Raw genomic sequence first — 17,789 nt, 5'->3', positions numbered from 1 at the left:
AGTGACACAAACATTAACAACTATAGGTCACGGTACGGCCTTCAACAATGAGCAAAGCCCATACCGCATAGTCAGCTATAAAATGCCCCGAAATGAAAATGTACAATCATTTAAACGAGAAAACTAACCGTCTTATTTCTATATTTTTTTTTAACGAAACATATATATTTGACACATAAACAAACTAAAACCACTGATGTTCTTCTCACATATTTTTTGACGGTATTTGATGCGACTGTCATACAAGAGAGAGGTAACGTGTTATACAACAAAGTCCAATCCACCATTTTCTAACTTTAAAAATGCATGTACGAAGTCAGGCATATGACAGTTGTCCATTTGTTTGATGGATTGGTTTTATCATTTGATTTTGTCATTTGATTAGGGACTTTCCGTTTAGAAATTTCCTCGGATTTCAGTTGTTTTTTACAAGTTTTAAATTAACAATATCACAATATTGCCTGGTAATGTCAAAACGTTATTGAAAATGAGCTTCTAGATATAAAAAAGAAGAAATGGTATGATCAAACTCTACACAAGAGACCAAAATGACACAAAAAAACAACTATAGATCACTGTACGGCCTTCAACAATGAGCAAAGCCTTTATAGCATAGTCAGCTATAAAAGGCCCCGAAATGAAAATATAAAAAAATTTAAACAAGAAAAATAACAGTCTTATTTCTATATTTTTTTTAACGAAACATAAATATTTAGCACATAAACAAACTACAATCACTGATGTTCTTCTGACATACTTTATGACGGTATTTGATGCGACTGTCATACAAGAGAGAGGTTAAGTGCTATAAAACAAAGTCCAACCACCATTTTCTACATTTAAAAATGCCTGTACCAAGTTAGGCATATGACAGTTGCCCATCCGTTTGATGGATTGGTTTTATCATTTGAATTTGGCATTTGATTAGGGACTTTCCGTTTTGAATTTTCCTCGGATTTCAGTTGTTTAGTGATTTAACTTATACTAATCCCTAACTGGAGGGATTGGCTTGATGTTTATTTTGAAGACTGAATCTTTCAATCAGATTTTTTTAGGTCTGGAGCTTGCATTTCAGTAACTGCTTTGTTAATTTATGTACTACATTTTGTTTAGTTACTTTTTCTAACATCGGACTCAGACTTCTTTTAAACTTAGTTCTACTGTGTTTTAAGTTGTGTGTTTGTTTTTCTACATTGGTTAGAAGTTTAGGGAAGGGTTGAGATCTAAAAGAACATGTTTAACACCGCCTCACTTGTGCACCTGTCCTGAGTCATGAGCCTCTGGCCTTTGTTACATGTAGTCTTTTAATTATTACTTTTTTTAATTGTTAATTGGATGGAGAGTTGTCTGATTGGCACTCACACCACATCCTCCTATATCTATTGCATGAATTTTCATTATTTTTTTTATTTTTTTTTATATATATTTCGGAGTTGAGTATGACATCCATTATCACTGAACTAGTATACATATTTGTTTATGTGCAAGCTGAAGTACTCCTGCGGGTGCGTAATTTTTCTCGCTGCATCGAAGACAAATTGGTGGCCTTCGTCTGTTATCTGTTCTTTGGTTAGGTTGTTCATGTAGTTGTTTCTTTGACACATTCCCAATTTTGATTCTCAATTTTAATAAATGAGTATTTATGATTTATTGATTGCGTTTGTGATGCTCAGTCTTCAAGTTGAGGTTTCAATACTGTTGGCGTTGCATGTTTGTTTTAGACTAACATGGAGTTACGAATTTGATTCTCAAGGATCCCACAAGTTGTATTTAGCAAAACCCTTTGGATTTTCAGATCATTCATGCTCTTCAATTCCGTGCTTTATTTGAGCTTTTTATCTTTTATTCGAGCTTCATTGACGAGTCTGTTGTAGAAAAAATTCGAGTCTCGTTAATATATTAAACGAAGTCCTAATAAAATCTTCAAAAGTACAATACTTATGAGCGTCATCAACTAATGAGTCTTATGTAGATGAAACGCGCGTCTGGCGTACTAAATTATAATACTGGTACGTTTGACTATTAACACCACTGGGTCGATGCAACTGCTGGTGGACGTTTCGTTTCCGAGGGTTTCACCAACACAGTAGTCAACACTTCGGTGTTGACACGAATATCAATAGTGTGGTCATTTTGATAAATTTCCTGTTTACAAAATTTTCAAATTTTCAAAAAACTAAGGATTTTCTTATCCCAGGCATAAATTACCTTAGCCGTATTTGGCACAACTTTTGGGATTTTTTTTATCATCAATGCTCTTCAACTTTGTACTTGTTTGGCTTTATAAATATTTTGATATGAACGTCACTGATGAGTCTTATGTAGACGAAACGCGCGTCTGGCGTAGTAAATTATAATCCTGGTACCTTTGATAACTATTGTAGACGAAACGCGCGTCTGGCGTAAATACAAATATTCCTGGTATCTATGATGAGTTTTTTTACGATGTTTTCCTGGTATATACGATGAGTTTATTTAAGTGTTATCCTGGCATCTATAATGAGTTTATTTACGATGTTTTGTCAGACATGAAGCCGTGACAATATAAAAATTAAAATCTTCGTTAATGTCTTGTGGGAATTATCCACACTTCTTTCTGTTTACTGCCTGCAATAAACTATACTAGCGGAAATTAATTATCATAAAAAAACCAAAGCAAAAGCAGCAACATTCGATAATATTTAAAAGAGTTTATAAAGTAACGGATATTATTTTTGAACTATACAATTAATTAGTAAGTCATCTTGTTTCATGTTTTACAATAATATCAGATAATACGTTATACGATATCACAGGAAACATGTTTACTGGTATACTAGGAATAACAAAGATTTGTAATCATCATAAATTGAACGATGCAGATTAGTATTCAATTTACCCAAATGATATATATATATAACATAGAATATAGCTATCGATCAAAGGCTAATACGGCAAGCAAACACAGACTTGGATTTTTATTATTGCATTTAGTGTTCTAAATAATACGGATGCTCTTATCCCAAGCATAAAAACATAGCCGTATTCGACACATCCTTTTTCAACTTTTGATGTTCAGTGCTGTACAACTTTGTACTTTTTTCCATTTTCGATCTTTTATATCTGGGCTTCACTGGTGAGTCTTGTGTGGACGAGGCGCGTTTTTGGCGTATTGAATTTTAAACCTGATGCTTTTTTTTTATTATCTATTAATCAAGTGTTTCTTTGTCTAATATGTTCTCCAATTTATTTGTATTGTAGTCCTGTAATATTATGTTGTCACTTCAATGTTTTAATTAACATTGCCATTAAAGTGCGCGGTTTGTCATGCAACAAAACCAGGTTCAACCCACCATTGTTTTCTTTAAAAATGTCCTGTACCAAGTCAGGAAGATGGCCATTGTTATATTATTGTTCGTTTCTGTGTGTGTTACATTTTAACGTTGCGTCGTTTGTTTTATCTTATTGTGTAGTGTAAATTCACATTGCGATAAGACGTGTCACGGTACTTGTCTGTCCCAAATTCATGTATTTGGTTTTGATGTTATATTTGTTACTCTCGTGGGATTTTGTCTGAGGCTTGGTCCGTTTCTGTTTGTGTTACATTTCAGTGTTGTGTCATTGTTCTCCTCTGATATTTAATGCGTTTCCCTCGGTTTTTGTTTGTTACCCCGATTTTGTTTGTTTTCCATGGATTTTTGAATTTTGAATAGTGGTATACTACTGTTGCCTTTATTTAGCATATGCCCAATATAGTTCGTATAAACAACGGTGCATTGCAAGTTTATCTGCATGTTCCACTGAAGAATTGTCAATTCGATTGACAAAAATTCTGTCTCCAGTGACAGATATTCTTCAGAAATACTGTGCAACTCGTGTAGTTGTATTACTCATATGTGGGTTCCTAAAAATTCTAAAAAACTTCTGGATAATGTCAAATCTCGGTCTTTTTCTGAAATAAGTTCTTTCAAAACATTTGATTTTTCAACCCTGTATGCCAACATTCCCTATGTAAAATTAAAAAATAGCCTTAAAGAAATAATCCAAAATGCCTATCAACATAAATGTGGTAGCATACGCCTAAATTGTTTACTTTGGGATACCATAAGGCATATTCTGTTTTGAAATAGGATACAAAATGTAAAACTTGCTACATGTACACAAACGAACAATTGATCAGTATGCTGGGGCTTCTTATTGCTAACATATTTATTGTATTTGAAGGTATACTTTATTTCAACAAATTGTCGGCATTCCTATGGGAACGAACTGTGTGATCTCTTAGCCGATCTCTACTTATTGTCATAGGAATCGGAGCTGTTTTAGACACTTGTCAATAAGATCAAAGAAACAGACACATCCTTATGTAAAAATTACTAGATAAAAATAGTGTAATAGTTAGATAAACCGCTCACATGTGTGACAGTCGGATAGATGATGGACTGTAACAATTTACATAGCTTACATCCCCTCAATATGGTTGAAAAAAGAGTAATAGAGAGTATTTATACGTCTTTCTCGCTTCTCACTTTTTTATAGACTAGACCGTTGGTTTTCCCGTTTGAATGGTTTTACACTAGTAACTGTGGGGCCCTTCATAGCTTTTTGTTCGGTGTGAGCCAAGGCGCTCCGTGTTGAAAACCGTACATTGACCTTTTATGGTTTACTTTATAAATTGTTATTTGTATGGAGGGTTGTACCATTGACACTCACAAAACAACTATAAATCATACCTCCACATAAATAAAGAGATAAAGGATGAATGAAATAACATTTACAATCATCTATAAGAGAACACTAATTTATTTATCTATAAAACCATTATTTATTAATGACATGGAGGGAGTATCCAATAGAATTATTTTCCAGCTCCAGGGAGACAATGGCAGTGACCGTCAAAACAATGGGACTTTCCAAATCTGCAATGTTCACTGCTGCAGTCGGCTACGTCGGCGCATGCTGTAACTAAATGTTTATAGTTTTAAAAGTTTTAGACGATGATACATTTTTGTTAAGGAACAAAAACGTTTTAGCAAATAACAAGAACAATAGTAATAATAAGGAAAAATAATGCAACCATTAAAGATTGAATGCTGTTTTCTGGTAAATTGATCGGTTAAATACACAACTTTCTTTTATTTTCACACCTAGTTATGGTACCTGATCGTAATTTGCATAACCTGAATCAGATGTTTGTCTTATTTCTTGTTTTTGATGTTATGAATATACCATATCAAATTTTATCCAAATAAACATTAAACTTGATATTTATATATGTGTTGTGTTATTTCAATGGAAAAAGAGATATTTAAGTAATTTTTTGTCTTAATATAAATTTTTCATAAAAAATCAATAAGTGTGTTTTTTTTTATTATTTACTTTAATTCATATGTGTCTTAAAACGGAAATCATTTTTTTAATTAACATTTAAATAGAGTTTTGCAAGTTGCGATAAATCCTTGTAAAAAAAATTGAACCATTTATTAGCTATTGTCAAATTTTTCCAATACTGTAAAAAGACAATTATTTTCTAAACTAGATTTAAATGAAACAAAAATAAATTATTTACTGTGTCCAGTTCTTCCGCTGCATGTACACTGACCCTGGTAACACACTACATGATGTGACGAGTCTGTGCATGTGGTCTGAGTACATCTTCTGGTTGATGTACATGTCTCACAATATACGTCAACTACAATTTAACATCAAAATATAAATTGTATTTCGGCATGTTAAAACATATGGGAAATACACAGCCTATAATTTAGTAAACCAGATGTGCATTTCGTCTTCACTACAATATATAGAGAATATCAATAGGCTTATTGAATATCAATCCATATCAGTCTGCGACAACCAATATTATCCCAAGGTCTCTGCTCGAGGGATGATATTGGTTGAGGTTTGATACGGTGTGTGATTATGAAAAAGCTATATGGTAACCACTTAATAATATACGTCACGTACATATTTATATGAGACATGACGTCATAGTTATAAGTTGTTTAATACATTTTTCAAATCGATGATATAATTTCATACAGAAAGTGTAGTAATACAGCCTTTGCAACCTTGACAGATTTTGGATTACTGCCGTTGATTGTATCACTCATGCTGTTTGAATGTATTTACTACTAAGTATATAATAAAATACTTTATTTCGAAAACCAATACAATTAAAGTTTCAGATAATGAAATGCAAAACACAAAACAACATCCAAACATAACATAGCTAATATTTGTTCAATGTCTTTGAATAACAGTTGTATGTGTACGAGGCTAAACACATTTGTAACGCGAGCTTTATCGAATTATAACCCTTGTTTCTGTTGTTTGGTATAAATAAACGTAGGCGTTGATCGAAAAACAAATATAGATGTATAAGTAGTAAGTTTCTTGTCCTAAGTACAAATATTAGACGATCAGCCTGTCTCATCAGAAACTAATCAAAATGTACCAGGCAAGTAAAGCTTTTCCCACAAAAGTATCATCAGTGACATTCAAATAAATAAATTGCGTTGGATTTAAAAAATATATACAAAGAATAATACGAAATAGACGTTTCATCATCCATTCTTACTGTACGGAGAAACAGGTTCATTGAACACTTTTGTTTTTTCAATTTCATTTAAAAAGTAGATTAGGATTTAATGTCAATGAGATACTATAAAAGGTACAAAAGAAAAAAAAATTAAAAACAAGGTCTAGAGGGAAATTTTACAGTCTTCAACAATAGGCTACCATTTATACAGTATTTTTAAACATCAAGCTCTACATTATCTACAATTCCTTCATCTAGACAACAGTAGTTTACCAATGCCCAAAACTTAAAAATTAATAATAACATGAATAAATAAAGCTTAAACAAATCACATAATATATAAAAATATCCAACCTCCAACAAAAACAGGATTTGATATGAGCCAACCTCTGATAAGATTAACAATTTGGGACAAGAACATACAAATGTTACTGGTCGAAACTGTTTGTTTTTACGCAACACAAACTGTTTCTAATCAGAGTTAATGTAGTTGCCAAAAAAAAAATGAACATAAAAGACAAATGCGCGAATAAAAACTACTTACTTGAACGTTACTTAGATGGTACCTTAAATCGACCATATTCTTAAGATAATTGTATGGACGTAACACCAAACCTGACATCGAAAAATTTAATATAAAAATAAACTATAATATGCCGTATGAAAATAATGCTAGAACTGTAGGCAAGATAAATCAAAGCCAATACTTGTAACCTGAAGATAAAAAAAAGTCTAATAGCACAATAATCAAATCCTATGCATATTGAAATTCAACGATACCAAAATAGATTAACTGATATCTGAAAATACCGATAAAGCAGAGAAGAATAGCGACAACCTTCATGTTTGCTGTGTTTTCACAAGTGTAAATAGTATCTTTGGAATCTTGTCATTTATAAAATTCGAAAGAGGCACCAATGAAGGGAATTTTATAACATTTGTTTTTCATCTTTTGAAATCTTGAATTCTCTTGATATAATAAAAAATAATTTTATAACATTAATTTGTTCACAAAAAAGTTATTGGCGAATTGTTGAATAATTTATTTATCTATTCATTTTGGCAACCTTTTGCAACCTCAATGAATAGAAATTATAATAATTGTCAATCACGAATCTAAATATCATTTCACGTGTTTGGTCACGTAATTATAAGGTAGACATATTCTCAAGATATAAATAGAAATATTAAGTGCATAATGTAGTACATTACAATTCTTGAACTACGTTTCACGTTTTGACACGTTGAAAGTTATATTCAGTCTTTAGAGTTCAATATTAATGACAGTACCAAAACGGTTATCTATTTCATTTATAAAGTTCGCTTGGAGAACTATTTCAATTAGCTAGACGATAAAGACGTTTTCGCTCTTTGTATATTTAGAATCGCAAATCACAAACTTTTAATTGCATCTGGTAAATGGAAAAAAAACATACCCAGAGAGAATCGAACATGTGGTTGAGTAATAGAAATGACATTGGCTAAACATTTCAATATATCCTTGAATATGCATATATTTCATAAGAAAGGAAAAAATGCATAGATAAGAAAAAGACTATACCATCATGAACTATCAAAAGTTTAAAGCAGTTATCAATTAAAACAAAAATAAAAAAATGTATTCTCTCTGATGAAATGGAAGCCTTCAAACTTATAAATTATTTATATTTCTACACAGTCAGGAGTACCTCCCCAATACGCAAGTTCATTTTTACAATCGTAAAAATTGAAGACATTGTAGGGATGACGCGCTGCCAATTTAAATCTTGAAAATCGATAAATTTATCCACATAGGTTACCAGCCTTATATGCCAGTTGTATTAAAAAAAACCAGATGTATCTTCTAGCTTATGATCACCATTTAATGTTCTTGTCTGCATTGACATGATTGAGTCAACTTGAAAACTATTGTCTGATCGGTTGTCTGGTGGAATTTTCGAAAATACATAAATATTCAAGCAAATTCTATATAAATGTTTCGTGGGAGGGCAGACTAAACATTTTCAGCGATTCAAAAAATGATTTTTTTATTTTAGATATGCATTTTTAAGATCCAACTTAGAGGTCTTTGGCCATGTTCTTTTAGTAAAATGTGATATTCCAACACACCTACTATGTTTTTGTGATTCATAAGGAAGGTATTTCACTTGACACATCTATATAATTTTTTAGTACTGAGAATTTTCGAGGTACTACAGTCAACCTGTAGCCTTGATATATAAAAATGATAGAATTTGAAGCGAAATGATGTATCAAATAATCTTGCTTATTACGTTTACAAAAGAAAATACGCCCTTACATAATCAGGTACACTCGATTATCTTTTTTCGATGCAAATGCTATCCACTTTTTGGATGTTTTTGGTTAGTCACATAAGTGAAGAGCAGAAACGAAATTAAGGAACAAATATATTGATATGTTCTACGTCCATGGTAATTTATTTTAAATCGGAAGTTATGCATTTTTCAGATCCAACTAAGTAGACCTTTATTTCATTGATTTTATATCTTATTGATTTGCTTAATTATGTAATAGATAAATTCATAAAATATGCAACGGGTGTTTTGAGGATAATCACTTCGTAATTTACCCGAAAACTGTAATTTTATTTGTTACGTTTAGCATTACAATTTTGTGTTACAATAGTAAATATTACAGTACGCAATTTTCGCCTTTTCAACAAATAGCTTTAATTGTTTTGTTTTATTTTAAGTCTATTGGTGCTGCCGTCACCTCATCAGATGTTTTATAATATATGTCTATGTGTTTCTTTAAACCATTGTATCAACATAAAAACACTCCAAATAAGTATATCTACATATATATTATATGTGTCACTTGTCTAGTGCTTTGGCAAATATGAAGGAGTGGGTTTATTCATAATAATAGCTATACATTTTATCATGTCTGGACTTATTGATGACTTTATTGTATTGGTTCGTTACCTTAGCTGTATTTGGCAAAACTTTTATGAAATTTGGTCCTCAATGCTCTTCAACTTCGTATCTCATTTGGCCTTTTAAATTTTTTTGGTTTCGAGCGTCACTGATGAGTCTTTCGTCTGGCGTATATATATTAAATTTAGTCCTTGTATCTATGATGAGTTTATTTATAGATATAAGAAGATCTGAAATCAATACGATAATTTAGAATAACAAATGCAAAAAGTAAAATAACAAAAATATTGAACTCCGAGGGAAATTAAAAAAAAGTCCTGAATCGAATGACAAAATCATAAGCTCAAACACATCAGCGGATGTATAACAACTGTCATATTCCTGACTTTGTATATACATATTCTTATGTAGAAAATGGTGGATCAAACCCGGTTTTATAGCTAGCTCAACCTCTCACTTGTATGACAGTCGCATCAAATTCCATTTTGTTGACCATGATTCGTAAATAAAACAAACAGACATAAAAGGTAAAAATGTAAAAAATAGGGACGCAGAAGTCAACATTATGTTATAATCTTAATCATAATTTTAATAATGTATGGTCTATTAAAACCATTGCTATATATTATAGTTAGATTTGTCTTTTAATGTGTATTCAGTATGTACAGTTCTGTGAGTCTATAACATTCGTAGAATCGGGAAAGAGGGTGCGAAGGGGAATTTGTTGGTGGGGGGAATTTATTAAAATATTTCTCTGTATATCGATTTCTCAAGTTTACCTTTTGAAACTAACTTTAAAATTTGTTTTTATTGTACTGCTAAATATACAGTGAAAGGTAATGAGGAGATTGAGCAGTCATACCAGTGTATCAGACAGATATAAGACTATATAAAATCTATAGATTGTAATAACATGGTCGTTGCTTGTTGTCGTCGGCATTACTTTTATTTCACTGTTTAAGGATAATGGTTTTCTGCTTCAAAATAATTTCATATTGTATAACATTTATCATGTTTATAATGGCGATGGCATAGATAACAAAATATACGGGATTGACTTTGTTTTTACGACATGCAGCACTCTTGTTCTAAACGTGTTATTCATTAAAAAATAATACAACAGGTTAACAAATATCATGCGTCCGAATCACGTATCTGAATCTACCTTCATAGGATAAGTTTAAAATAATGTTTGAAAGCCAAAAATGTATAAGAAACAGATACAGCGGAAGAGCTATATAATACAAAAAGTCTCTTTATAATTTCATAATCTATAAATGTCCATTTTGTCGGAAAGTTTGTTTTGAAGTTTACTTTGATAATTGTCCAATTGACAATCATGCCATTCTCCCATATTTACATTTAATTAAATATAGCATTCAAGACGTGTCAAAACGTAGAACGTACTTGTAGTAAAGTTATGTACTGTAAATTGCACTTGTGCTAGTTCCCAATTCACAAATAATCCGGCTAGTTACGTTATTACCGGTGACCTCAACATTGTTAATAATACTTCCCAACGAAACGTGTTATCGAAAGGTCCGAAATATCGAGAGCCTAAATCCATCAATTTGAAATACGACTTTAAAATGTGGATGGATTCAGTCGAGGATTATGCCAGGCAATAGGCGAGAATGAAGACGTAGACACTCTCTTAGAGTGCGGTCGTTTATACAAATCAGAATTAGTAACCTGAATGTCCATGCAACGTGAGTCTTTAAAGACCCAAATGTTGTAAAACACTTATCCTATCTTAATGAAAAAGATGTTGTTGTTCCCGCAGATTAAGCTATAAACAACATCGTTTTTGTGTGTAAAACTCATTACATTAACTGCTTGATAAACGAATTAGGTATTGACAATTCACTTTGAAACTCAATATATACCCTCACGACACTTACCAAAGAGGAAATTTGTTCTATGTTCCTTTGAAATGTCAGCAAAAGATGAAGAACTAGATCATCCATCAATGTATTGGATACATAAACTACATAAGTGTCCTTACAAACAACGGTATATTGCTGGATCTTCCAAGGGCTTTACGAAACCTCTTTCTAAATTATTAACGTATATTTTATCAACAATCAAAGTTATTTTGAAACTGCCTATTCTAGAGGTGGCGTGAATCAGATGTGGATACATTGAAATTTCAAAGATCTTTTAGAGTACATACAATCTACCTGTATTTCATCTTGTAATAGTATAAAGACAATTGACTTTTCTACACGTTACACAAGTTTTCCACATTCCAAACTAAAAGACAAATTGAATTGGTATTTCTTTGTTTCATAAAGAAGAAATGGCCAACGTAGAAACAAGTATCTTGTCTTGGGAAGGGAACTATTTTTTTCTTTGTAAAGGATTACTTTGATTCAAACAAAAAATTATCTAAAACTGACATCAAGATGCTTGATTTCTTGATTAACATAACATTGAATGGAAATGGGGAATGTGTCAAAGAGATAACAACCCGACCAAATAAAAAAACAACAGCAGAAGGTCACCAACAGGTCTTCAATGTAGCGAGAAATTCCCGCACCCGGAGGCGTCCTTATTTGTTATGTTCGGATGACGTGTTTTTCAACAGCTATTGGTATTCCAATGTGATCAAATAGTGCCCCTCTTCTTACCGATTTGATTCTATATGATTATGAGGCTGACTACATACAGGAACTTCTTAGGAAGAAAGATAAGAAGTTAGCAAAATCCTGTCAATCTACTTTCCGCTGTATATAGGATGTTCTTTCACCAAATGTTTAAAAAAATGGTGCCTATGTTGAACGCATCAATCCCATCGAACTAGAAATAACGGATACATATCCAGTTAGGTCTACCTCATATCTTGACTTACATCTAGAAATTGACAATAAGGGTCGGTTGAAAACAAAACTTTACGACAAAACAGATGATTTCAGCCTTAAAATTGTAAACTGTCCATTTATAAGTAGTAACATTCCAGCAGCACTTACATACGGTGTGTCTATCTCCCAATTGATACATTTCCTGTCATGATTTTCTTGATAGAGGGTTGAAAGCTATTGAATTAGAGTTCAAAATGGTGCAGTTGAAAACATCACTTCGTAAATTTTAAGGACGACGTCACGATTGGTTTACCGTTATGAAATAACTGTTTCACAAATTATATCGGATATGTTTCTTACGTATTAACTATCCATCCTTTCCCTTTCATGAATGTGACCTACCGAATTACAGTATATTCCGGATTTGTTATCACATAAGAAAAGCGACGGGTGCCACATGTGGAGCAAGATATGTTTACCCTTCCAGAGCACATGCAATTAGCCTTAGTCTTTGGTCGGATTCAAATTGTTTAATCTTCAGTTTTCTATGTTGTGTCAGGTGTACTATTGTTTATCTGTTTGTCTTTTTCCTTTTAAGCCAATGGCGTTATTCACGATTTATGAGTTTGGCTGTCCCTTTGGTATCTTTCGTCCCTCCTTTGTAGTTATGCAGTGAACATTCTATCTTAAAAATATGTCCATCCGAAAAACACGTCACACACATATTAAGTATATTCGTGACTGAGAATCATTATAACTTTCATTCATGGAGGCTCACAAGTGTTGTCATAATAAATAGATAATTTACTTTATCAACTATTTGGCAATAACTTTGTGCTGTTGAACATTTCCTTCATCTAGACCTCTTTTCAACTTTTATATACGACAAGTTTGCGACGATATGATTAACAAAAAATGAATGTCATCGCTATTTTGTCCTGCTTCATCGGTATGATCAGGTATCAGCACCTGCGATCACCCTAGTGTTTGGTAGTAATCTTGTTTTCTATTTTTCAAATATTCTTTAGTTTTCTATGTTGTGTCATGTAAACGAATATTTGTCTGTTTGTCTTTTTCAGTTTTAGTCATGGCGTAATCAGTCTTTTTTCTTATTTATGTGTTTGACTTTTCCTCTGGTATCTTTCATCCATCTTTTAATCTATTTTTGTATCTTTATATTACAGTATTCATAGGATGTGTTCATTGTCTATTAGAATGTAGAGAACTATAAAAAAGAAGATGTGGTATGATTGCCAATGAAACATCTATCCACAAAAGACCAAAATGATACAAACATTAACAACTATAGGTCACTGTACGGCCTTCAACAATGAGCAAAGCCCATACCGCATAGTCAGCTATAAAAGGCCCCGATAAGAAAATGTAAAACAATTCAAATTTGAAAACTAACGGCCTTATTTATTAAAAAAATGAACGAAAAACAAATATGTAACACATAAACAAACGACTAGTCAATTTTATTAACTGGTAAATAATATGCGCGTTGAGTTTCTTTGCAGTAACTTTATAGGTTATACATAAGCCTTATAGTATGCATTTTTTATGCGCAAAGTTTTCCTCTTCTCTTGGACATTTATATTAAAAAAAACACTTGTGATTAAGATAATGTTTAGAGACTTCTCAAGTGAGTCACATCGTCAGTGATTGTCTAATGCTGTTGGGGATTGAAGTTTGTCAATTTTGAAACATTTAGTGTTTAACCTCTTGTTTGATTGTTTCGTACCCTTTAGAGATAAGATGCATCTGTAATTAAACTGATACATAATTACTTACAACATGTCATCGTGGTCTGTAGATATTTGATAACATGTACAAATGTAATCGTTTTATCCGTCATATTATCGATTGTTTCATATTTACCCGTGTAACATTTTGTGTATATGTGAAATCAGATGCTAGATTGTTTATGCATGGCAAGATATGTATACAATGCTGACACAAGCGGTATAGCGGCTTCCTGCTTTACGGAAATGTTGTTAACCGTGCCCGGAAATTTAATAATGATCCATGTAAACTTGTTGCTTCTTTAAATAAACTTATTCTAAAAGGTAACCAATTCAACACTGTAAACAGATCATTGAATATTGTTTTTATTGGTATAAATTTTGATTTTGTTATCAGTAGATTAAAAGCTAACTAATTATTACTAGTATGTTATATACATATATATATATACATTTTCATGGATCTACAATCTGTCGATACCTGTAACTTGGAATTGCACAAGGTCGTGTTTTTCTCTGGCTGTTTATGACGTCTTTAAACTAAATCCATTGTATGTTGGATGTGTACGGATTGAGTGTTAAGTCTTAGAGGCTGATTTATTTATTAGTTGTTAGTGGCTTTGAAATAGCTGTCAGATAACTGCGAGTACTCTCGGATCTGTTCATTGTGTCTTTTTGTGTCGGGATGTATAAGTACCCGGCCACGCCCACTTGTTTTTTTTGTTTATCTGATGAGTTAAGCCTTTTGCAACTGATTTTTATAGTTCGTTCTTATGTTGTAATGTTATACCACTGTCCCAGGTAATGGGGAGGGTAAGGATCCCGCTAACATGTTTAACCCCGCCACATTATTTATGTATGTGCCTGTCTCAAGTCACGAGCCTGTAATTCAGTGGTTGTCGTTTGTTTATGTGTTACATATTTGTTTTCCGTTCATATTTTTACATAAATAAGGCCGTTAGTTTTCTCGTTTGAATTGATTTACATTGTCTTATCGGGGCCTTTTATAGCTGACTATGCGGTATGGGCTTTGCTCATTGTTGAAGGTCATACGTTGACCTATAGTTGTTTATGTTTGTGTCAATTTGGTCTTTTCTGGATAGTTGTCTCATTGGCAATCATACCACATCTTCTTTTTTATATAACCGATATGAAAGAATAACCTTACCTAGCATTTAATATATCTGAGCTAAATAGCGTACACCCATGCAAATGAGACGACAAATGAAAAATAAAATAATAACATTACAAATCATCTATCGGAAAACACCAATTTATTTGAAAGAAAACATCATTGAAACCATTATATATAATAATGAAGTTAAAGAAGTGTCTAGTTAAATTATTTTCCTGCTCCAGGGAGACAATGACAGTGACCGTCATAACAGTGGGACCTTCCAAATCTGCAATGTTCACTGCTGCAGTCGGCTACGTCAGAGCATGCTGAAAATAAAAATGTTGATATTGAATTATTTTTTGTATGATATAAATGCTATAGAAACAAAAAAAATCTTGTTCATTCCATTACTTAAAGAAATGGCACTGGTGCTATTTTTAGATATGCATTAGGATACTTTTTCAGTGTTGATTGTCGTACGGTCCAATGTGTTTGATACAATTAATTTGTACAATCAAATGTAAGTAATCTCTTGAATACGAATTTATGTTTAAATTATAAAACGCTTGCAGACTGCCGGTATATCGCTACTAACTTAAGAAGTAACATTTGGTAGTCACAATATTCCTATTGAAGAAATTGTGAACCATTGTTTGATATTTAAAAAAAAATCAATACTGTAAAAAGACAATTCCTCTTTAAACTTGATTAAAATGAAACAAAAATAAATTACTTACTGTGTCCAGTTCTTCCGCTGCATGTGCAATGACCCTGGTAACATACTACATGGTGTGACGAGTCTGTGCATGTGGTCTGAGTACATCTTCTGGTTGATGTACATGTCTCACAATATACCGCAACTACAATATTACAGCAAAATATAGATAATTATTTCGGCATGTTTAAAAGATACGCAGAATATGATTTCGTAAATCAGATTTGCATTTTGTCTAAACCACAATATAAAGGGAATATCATTTGGCCTTTTCAATATCACATCCATATCAATCTGAGACACCAATATTATCCCAAGGTATCTGCTCGAGGGATTATATTAGTTGAGGGTTGATACAATGTGTGATATATATTGAAAAAAGATATACTATAAACACTTAACAATTTACTTCACATATATATTTATATGCGGCATGACGTCATAGATATTAGGTGTTTGATAAAGTATTGACTCAAATCGATAACGTGACGTCATACAGATGGAGTAGTGCTAACGCCTTTGCAACCACCGTGACTGATATCATATCATAACGGATAGCTGATACAGCCCGATTACCGTTGACTGTATGCTATTTATCTGTATTTACTACTAAGTATCTATATTAAGTAAATTATTAAGTATTTATAATATAGCTTTTGAATACACAATCCACAATGCTATTCAACATATAGTCAAATATCGTCAATAGGACATACTCGATGAATTGACAGATAAAAACCGACGACATTAAATCAGATATCTAAATATTTAAAACGACGAAGACTTGTTGATAGGAAATGTAATCAAAGAAGCATCGCGTCTCTTAAAGATATGAGAAATCAACAGAATCATTTAAACAAGACCCACAACGCCGAAAATAAAAAAACAAATCCAACTCCAACAACAATAGGCTTTGAAATGCTCCAAAAACTGACGAGGTGTATAAGTGTATGAACATTTGGCAGGTTTAAGGTATTTTCTTTAGACGCAACCAAAACGGTTTTGAATCACAATTAGTGTAGAAGTACAATAACGAACATAAAATAAAAATTCGCGCATTAAAAGTATTAACTCTTAGATCGCTTTAAAAAATATAAAATAAATACTTCAATCTCAAAAAAATAAACCATCAATATGCTGTCTAAAGTAATGCTTGAAGTTTCTGCAACGGAACTAAAAGCGCATACCAATTATCTGTTGATACAAATAAGTAGGTCCCTTCACTTTAACAAATGTTTAAAGTCTAATAGTACATTAAACAAATCCTATGCATATTGAAATCTCAAGATATAAAAATAGGTTAACGGATACCTGAACATACCGATAAAGCAGAGAAGAATAGCGACAACCTTCATGTTTCTGTGTTTTCTCAAGTGTGAAAACATCTTCGAAATTTTGCGATTTATAAAAGTCGAAAGGGGTACCGGTGAAGGTTATCTTATAACATTTGTTTTTCATTTTTTTTAATCTTGATTTTGCTTGATATAAAAAAAAAATTTCAACATACGTTTTAACAAAAGAAAATTATTAGCGAATTGTTGAAAAACGTATTTATCTATTCATTATGGCAACCTTTTGCAACCTCAATGAATGGTAATTATAATAATTGTCAATCACGAATCTACATATACATGATACAATTTCACGTTTTTGGCACGTGTTTTCAAGATAGACATATTCTCAAGGTATAAATAGAAATATTTAGTGCATAATATAGTACATTACGATATTAAAACTATGTTTCACGTTTTGACACGTCTCGAAAATTATATTAAATCTTTGGAGGTCAATATTGATGACTTTCCCAATTTGTAAATTCATAAATTTCAATTTGGATACCTATTTCTACATGCATAGGCTAGACGATAAAAACGTTTTCACTCTATGTATATTTAGAACCGTAAATCACAAACTTCCAAATTAAATCTGGTAGATGGAAAAAACATAAACAAAGAAAATCGAATAAGTAATTGTGTAAAAGAAATGATATTGGC

At 32.0% G+C, this 17,789-nt stretch overlaps 2 protein-coding genes across 2 annotated transcripts; both read right to left on the bottom strand.

The window, feature by feature from the left end:
* Positions 1-4,764: 4,764 nt before the first annotated feature.
* Positions 4,765-7,378, bottom strand: LOC134691691 (serine protease inhibitor Cvsi-2-like). The gene is made up of 3 exons (XM_063552252.1): positions 7,331-7,378; positions 5,549-5,671; positions 4,765-4,938 (listed from the first exon to the last, which is right to left on the bottom strand). Exons 1-3 carry the CDS (start codon positions 7,362-7,364, stop codon positions 4,838-4,840), a joined length of 258 nt encoding a protein of 85 aa, XP_063408322.1. The 5' UTR covers positions 7,365-7,378; the 3' UTR covers positions 4,765-4,837.
* A 7,922-nt stretch (positions 7,379-15,300) lies between these two features.
* Positions 15,301-17,158, bottom strand: LOC134691680 (serine protease inhibitor Cvsi-2-like). Its single transcript, XM_063552241.1, has 3 exons — positions 17,117-17,158; positions 15,818-15,940; positions 15,301-15,406 (listed from the first exon to the last, which is right to left on the bottom strand). Exons 1-3 carry the CDS (start codon positions 17,148-17,150, stop codon positions 15,306-15,308), a joined length of 258 nt encoding a protein of 85 aa, XP_063408311.1. The 5' UTR covers positions 17,151-17,158; the 3' UTR covers positions 15,301-15,305.
* Positions 17,159-17,789: the final 631 nt, after the last annotated feature.

The sequence above is a fragment of the Mytilus trossulus genome, chromosome 11 (genome assembly GCF_036588685.1).
Source record: "Mytilus trossulus isolate FHL-02 chromosome 11, PNRI_Mtr1.1.1.hap1, whole genome shotgun sequence".
NCBI classification, from domain to species: domain Eukaryota; kingdom Metazoa; phylum Mollusca; class Bivalvia; order Mytilida; family Mytilidae; genus Mytilus; species Mytilus trossulus.
The sequence above is the reverse complement of the archived record's forward strand: the minus strand, read 5'-3'. Positions and strand labels throughout refer to the sequence as shown.

What these genes read in the sequence shown, in the direction of transcription:
- LOC134691680 (XM_063552241.1), bottom strand. Translation starts at nt 17,150, where the DNA reads ATGAAGGTTGTCGCTATTCTTCTCTGCTTTATCG. An exon ending in TATTCTTCTCTGCTTTATCG is followed by an intron (nt 15,941 to 17,116) that starts GTATGTTCAGGT and finishes GTAATATTGTAG; the next exon opens with TTGCGGTATATTGTGAGACA. An exon ending in CAGCGGAAGAACTGGACACA is followed by an intron (nt 15,407 to 15,817) that starts GTAAGTAATTTA and finishes TTTTATTTTCAG; the next exon opens with CATGCTCTGACGTAGCCGAC.
- LOC134691691 (XM_063552252.1), bottom strand. Translation starts at nt 7,364, where the DNA reads ATGAAGGTTGTCGCTATTCTTCTCTGCTTTATCG. An exon ending in TATTCTTCTCTGCTTTATCG is followed by an intron (nt 5,672 to 7,330) that starts GTATTTTCAGAT and finishes GTTAAATTGTAG; the next exon opens with TTGACGTATATTGTGAGACA. An exon ending in CAGCGGAAGAACTGGACACA is followed by an intron (nt 4,939 to 5,548) that starts GTAAATAATTTA and finishes ATTTAGTTACAG; the next exon opens with CATGCGCCGACGTAGCCGAC.